Source organism: Anser brachyrhynchus, assembly GCF_964034855.1.
Source record: "Anser brachyrhynchus genome assembly, chromosome: 8".
NCBI lineage: Eukaryota > Metazoa > Chordata > Aves > Anseriformes > Anatidae > Anser > Anser brachyrhynchus.
Window position 1 is genome coordinate 905173 of NC_137702.1, and position 6376 is coordinate 911548.

Sequence of the window (6376 nt, forward strand, 5' to 3'; positions counted from 1 at the left end):
CGGGGAAAAGAAAGGATTCCAGGACTTTAGGTAAACGCGACAGGCCTTGTCACACGAACCGCAGCGGGATTACCGGTGTCAGACAGCCAGCCTACACGCGAGTGATTCGCGGTCTGACCTGCAGCCTGCCTTACTGCGGGGGGATTTATCGAGGAAGCACCCCAGGGGGTGCCGCAAGCTGTCCCCCGTCACAGGGGCTGGGCGGCGGGCCGGGGCGGCGGGGGCACCGGGTGGAGGCACCTGGCCAAAGGGTTCGGGGCCTGCCTTCAGCTACGGGTCTGTAAGGCAGCCTTTAAGGTACTTATCCTCGCGGCTTTGCGATTCAGGTCAAGTAAGTAATTGCACAAGGACTGGGGATAATGGTAGCTTTTGGTCTTACTTTAATGAAGACTTTTTGTAATTTTTCAGTACTGGCCAAGTACCATGCAGATTTAGCCCCAGACCACGTATTTAGGGCTGTCTGGAGACAAGAACATGTCCGGCAGGCCTGCCGTGTGCGCACCCCGGGCAGGCTGCGTGCAGGGCAGGGGCGCGAGCTCCGCTGCGGCACTCGGGGGGCGGTCGTGGAAGGGACCGTGCACAGCCCTGATTAAACAAGTGGGAAGAGACGCTCTTATGGAGATGAATAGGTCTGTGTTTTCATTATTGGGAAATAATAGACTGGAGAGCTAGGAAAGTGGGAGGCGTCAAAAAGAGAGGATTAAAAACTTTGAGGAAACTGGGTGAGCCTGTATTTTTCTGTGCTTGCAAATTACAGAAGATCATCCCCATTAATAATGATTAGAAAAATTGTAAAATACCTTCATCCTCATGACAACTAACATTAAAATCTAGTTTTTATGCTTGTTGAGTAGAGAATTTCTGATTACCGTCATCAGTTACAAAATAAACTGTTTTTTTCCGATCTTCTAAGTTTAGAAATAGAAGAAATATCTTCTGAGTTCAGCTGTAATTTAATCGATAATTTTCCAAGCAATGTAAAGGTAAAAAGAGCAAAGCTCTCTTTTATGTAAAGATTGTTACGCTTTCCTTAATTGTGCTCCGATGCTATTATTAACTTATAAAAATAATCGGTGCTGTGCATGGAGTTTAAAACTTGCACCAGAGAAGGTGCTGCCATGGTGCGAGGGGGTTTGAATGGGAGCAGAGGTGGGGAGGGGGGCGCCGGGCACCGCCCGTGGGCGGCCGTGGGGTCGGTCTGTGCGCAGCAGCCCCAGGCGGCGCTGAGGAGTTGGGCTCCTCGCTGGAGGACCAGGCTCATCCCGAGGGAACTGCAGTGGGGGCTCCCAGTTCCTCGTAGCGTTGCGTGAAAGCAAACCTCTGCTCCTACTCTCTTGAAAGCGTTCGTGGGTGTGCTCCAGGTCCCTGGAAGGTCTGCAAGCCTCCGGGGCAAATCTTCCCACAGCGCAAAACCAAATTGCAAGCTTTTCGTAAAGCTTAGCTTGGTGACTCCTCTTTGAGGGTGTTTATCGCATTTCGCTCCAGTGCTCGGATGCAGTCCGAAGGCAAAGGCCTGGCTCAGCTCCCCGCTGTGCCCGGCGTGGGGGCAGGTGGGCACATGCCGCCCCGTCCGCCCACACCTCCCGCAGCTCTCGCTGGCTGCCCTGGGAGGCCCCTGACTCCTCACCGCCGCCTCCTGCCCACTCCTTGCCCCCAGGACGTGACAGCTTTGTCGTTCCTGGTGGTTCTTTGCAAACATTCATCCATACAAAGTCGGTTGGTTACACCCCATATTTGGGGTGTGGAAAGACTGCTCTTTAGTAGAAAATTATAAATGCATGGAAAAACTAGAGACCAGTCCTTCATTTAAAGGGGAAAAAATTCTCATTTGTTGCCCTCGTTCCCCTGAAATGAGGTGCGGAGAGCAGAAGCTTTGCTACAGTGCCCGGTCCCACGCCTGGGCGAATGTGCAATCCAAGCTGCCTGCAGGACACTTTGGAGCCATAAATGCATTTTCAGAAATGAGAAGTGATTTGTACACAGAAAGGGATTAAATTGGCTAGATTAGAAAACATTTCTGAGATGAATCATTTGATTGCTTCTTCCATGGAGTAAATATGCACTTTATCCATTGCACATTGCGTGCGTACTGGGAAAATACTGCACGTTGGCTGCTATTTAATTCAGAGGCTATCCTCTGCAAAATATTTCAGCCAAGTTGTGCAACATTTTCACGGCATCTCATTCTCACAGGGTTAGGGAATATGCATGGGTTCTGAGTAAATGTAGAGAACAGGTTGCTTTGGGGTACCGGAGGAGCCTGTATGGGGAAGGACCTGTTTTCAAGCCCTTTTGAATATCATCTTCTGTTGGACCCGATGTGCTTCCACAACCCAACACGCTCAGGCAGTCTGAACAAGAACCCCAAATGGTTTCTCCTTGTTATATTTGTAGAAATACCTTTTGATTTTTTTTCCATCAAACTTGAAAGTCTTCCTCAACAACTAAAACTCTCTTCGATCTTTATTGCTTGGTTTTCATGTTTTACACAGCAATTGTACACTGCATTCCTTTTGTTAATTAGCACTGCATAAAAGGCAGCTGGGTTTATCAGGTTTTCACCTCTATCCGTGACACCCCTGCACTAGGAGAGTACAGGCATTAATACTCAAAGCTTCTTTGTTTTACAAAGCTATTGCATGTAAAATACTTTTGTGTATCAGATAAAACAGCAAGAGGTCCCACGTTGCCTTCTGTGCTGCTCTGTTTTGCCTTTCCTCAGCGTGACGGCCCTGAGACCCACGGGGCGGCGTTCATGGGCAAAGCGCTCGGGAGGCTGGCGTCGGTAGGACCCGTGCCGCTCCCAGCCGGGAGAGCAGCCGCTGTCCCAGGGCTCGCTTTAAATCTGATGGGAATCCCGCTTTTGTCGTTAATTCTTACACATAAATCTCAACTTTTATTAGCCCTTCTCTTCCTAAGCCAAGCTAATTTGTTTGTACGAGCTGCCCAGGCAGTGGGGCACTTGTGAGGCTGTTTTGTGTGCTGGGCGAGGAGGGGGCTGACTTCGTCTTGGTGAGAAGCAGCAGCATGATAACGCCTTCTTGCATGGTGGAGGGGGACAACGACACATAAATAAATGGCAACGCCAGCGTTAAGTGAAATCGTACCATCAGAAACACCCATCGATAACTGACCGCACCCAGCCGCTGCAGAAACGCGCTGTAGAAATACCTGGGAACGTCTGAGGTTTCCCCGTTTCACCCCGTTTTCCCCTCTGTTGGTTCGCAATACGTCAGCGTTTGCAGGAATTTCAGAGCGGCTCCTTGCACTTCTAGAATGAGTCCAGAACCCACAAAACTCCTGCAGGGACTCACAAGCTTCTGTTGAGCTCTCTGTCCTCAAAGCGATGCTTCCCTCTGACATCCCAATTCCCTGCTATATAAGCTGATTTCTTACCCCGTGCCGCACGCAGCTCCTATCAGAATTATCTTTCTATTCAGATTCCATGTTGAGATCATTAATTAAATGACTGAATAGTTATTTTCATGATCCATTCGTGAAGAATTTCAGCCCGATGCTTCTAGTTTCTTATTCGTAATGGGAATGTCATTTTTCCCTTTAAACAATGCCACCATATGCTTAAGCTACTAAATCACCATTTTCTTCTATTTAACAGTTTCCATAGTTGCACTATTTTAATGTTTTATCAAAGAGATTTATTGCATTATCTTCTGCTGTTGGATTTCCTTCATGTAAAGAACCTCTTTATCAAATAAAAATGTCCCATTAGTCTGTTGCACTTTGAATTACTTTCCTTCAACTTTTGAAGTCATTTTAAAGCCTTAAGTTCTATTGTGGTCCCAGTGGTTAGCCTAAAAATTGCCTGATTCACTCTCCCCATTTCCTTAAATGTAGATAATGGTTATTATTTTCCAGTCACATAGTACTTTTTTTTTTTTTTTAACATGCCCCTGGATTTGCGGTTTCCTACTTTCAGCCATGAATCCGTTCAGACTCCTCCCTGCCCTGGACTCCGCTGGGCGCTCTGCCTGGTGCGTACGGCACGCTGCGGGGCAGTGCTCGTTCCGGTTCGGAGCCGCTCCTCCTGGGCACGCTTCTCCCAGCCTTGTGTCCCCGTGCTTGCTGCCCAAGTTAGCTCTGATTTCTTTTGCTCAGGTCTCGTCTCCTGGCCTCCCCTTCTTGCAGCTAGTATTTCCTTGTCTGTGGCCAGGTGGTGCTTGCAGTATCTCCACTGCTTGCGTTCCCACTGTATTCCCGTACTTTGTACAGCCTGTGCTTTGCTGGTATTTAATGGTTTTCTTCCCGTCATTATGCTTTCTTTCCTGGCTCTCTGCTCCTTCATGCGTTTTCCTTGCGGCTCACAAAAACCATCTTTCTGACTGAAGTTCAAGAGGGCATCCCTAGTCGAGACAGCCTTTGCTCGTCATTATTTGCAGTCAGGTGGAACCCAGACGGCACTGCCCGAGCGCTGCCCTAGCGCGTGTCGCAGTGCCCCTGGGACTGCCCAGTACCTGTGGATGCCTGTCCAGCCTCCCGCCCTCCCACCCATCACCAGTGTCCCTAGGCTCCTTCCAGACGTTTCAGAAAGATGTTTGCAGGATCTGTGCCTCTGTGCTGCCGCTCCCGCACCTCCACGGCTGCGGGCAGGGGAAGGCGCGAGCTTCCCTTCCCAGCTAGGTGCTCGCCTGTTACTTGAGAGCCAGTTGCTGAGAAGTGCCGTCAGAATTCTTCACTAGCTTCTTACCCGCTTCCTTATTCCTTCTTACCCCTTCCTTATTGCCGCTATTACAAGTTTCAGTAACTGTGCTTGATGCCCTGCCCTTGGGACTTGTCAGTGACACGTTGTAGTATCCCGAAAACTGTGTTTCTCCTCATCCCAGTGTGCAAGTGAGCAATAGGAGATTAAAAGCTATTTTAGAGAGAAATTGCAAATGTTTTCTAATGCACAACACAAAATACTGACGACAGCAGTATATTGCAGGGCTTAATTACCTTAGTAGAAGGTTGTACTGCCGTTACGCTAGGATGTTGGTTTGGGTTTTCGTTTTTGGTTGCATATCTACAGAAAAGATTTTCAATTAGCACTGACCTTTAATAGTCCTACTGGGATTTGATTCTACAGATGCTGAAATGGGCTACGGATTAGATTTTTCAATACACCTTGTTCTTTGTATTTTCCAACTGATTACTTTCGGACAGTTGGCGGCACCGGGGCTGGTGCACTCAGCTCACAATTCCCTCGCAATCTCCAGTGCCGTGTTCAAACCCCTGAGGTATTGTGTCGAAATGCTGTCAAACTCTTCAGATAGATGTATTTTCATTCTGCAGCTGCACTTTTTACTCAGTCAAAAAAAAGTCTTTATGGAGGAATACTTCTGAACTGCAATGTAGAAAGAGAGGAATCTGTCTGGGGTGCATCTCGTCTGACTGTAGGGTGCCGTTACTCCCCGCGCTCTGGCTAAGGTGACTCTTCTGCCCCAAAGAACACCACGTTTGATGCAGTTGTGCTAATAAACAATAACTGTGCAAAAGCTAAAGGATGGCATTTTAAACAAACCACGCTTACTTGTGTCACTGCCATACCATTAATGTCTTAAAAAATGTGTAGCAGAACTGTGCTTTTCCTTTCATCGCTGTCTGCAGGGAACTCCATGCTAACGGAGCGCACGCTTACTTTGAACAAGATGTCCTGAGCATGAATTAGCAATTTCTTCTCTGTTGAGAAGAAAAAGACATTTTTTTAGCTTCTGAGGTGTCATTATAGTTTTTGGTGGAGAAAGTTTTTTGGTTCCTTAACTAAGCAAGCAGAAGTTTATTGTGTCTTAGGAAAAGGACAGTAGTTCTGCACAGGCCTAAGGCTGGTCCTCGTGGGCTGACCCTGGAGCAGACTTGAGCTCAGGAAAAAACAAAGCTTGCTCCCTGGTGCTGCTCTGAGCCCTCACAGCAGGGAAATCAGGCAGGGAGAATACAGAGGAAAGATTTACTTGTTTATTGCCTGTTTGTAAGATAGGTTTTTGGGTTTCTGATGATTTGCGAATTAACAAATGACTCATGTATTTTGAGGTTCAAGTCTAAGATAATGTAGCTCTATTCAGTCTAAAAATCAATGGCAGGTTAATGGTGTTTGAAAATGTTTAGATTTGCATATTTAATGGTTTCACTTTTTTTCCCCAGGTGTTACTTGGAAGATGGAGCTTCAAAAGGTGCCTGGCTGAATCGGTCAAGTATTATTTTTGCTGGAAGCGATAAGTGGTCAGTAGATCCTCGAGTTTCAATTGCGACAGCAAATAGAAGAGAATACAGCCTGCAGATACAGGACGTAGATGTGACAGATGATGGTCCCTACACCTGTTCTGTGCAAACTCAGCATACTCCTAGAACGATGCAGGTGCACTTAACTGTACAAGGTATGTGT

At 47.5% G+C, this 6376-nt stretch overlaps 1 protein-coding gene across 8 annotated transcripts in view; it reads left to right on the top strand.

Annotated features, from left to right (window-relative positions):
• The window catches only part of NEGR1 (neuronal growth regulator 1), a 322390-nt gene that overhangs the window by 155934 nt on the left and 160080 nt on the right, over positions 1 to 6376 (top strand). For all 8 annotated transcript variants that reach the window (XM_080603526.1, XM_080603533.1, XM_080603528.1 and 5 more), the window contains one exon: positions 6136 to 6368. In XM_080603526.1, the coding sequence (XP_080459652.1) occupies positions 6136 to 6368 (233 nt within the window). The remainder of the gene's footprint in view (positions 1 to 6135; positions 6369 to 6376) is intronic.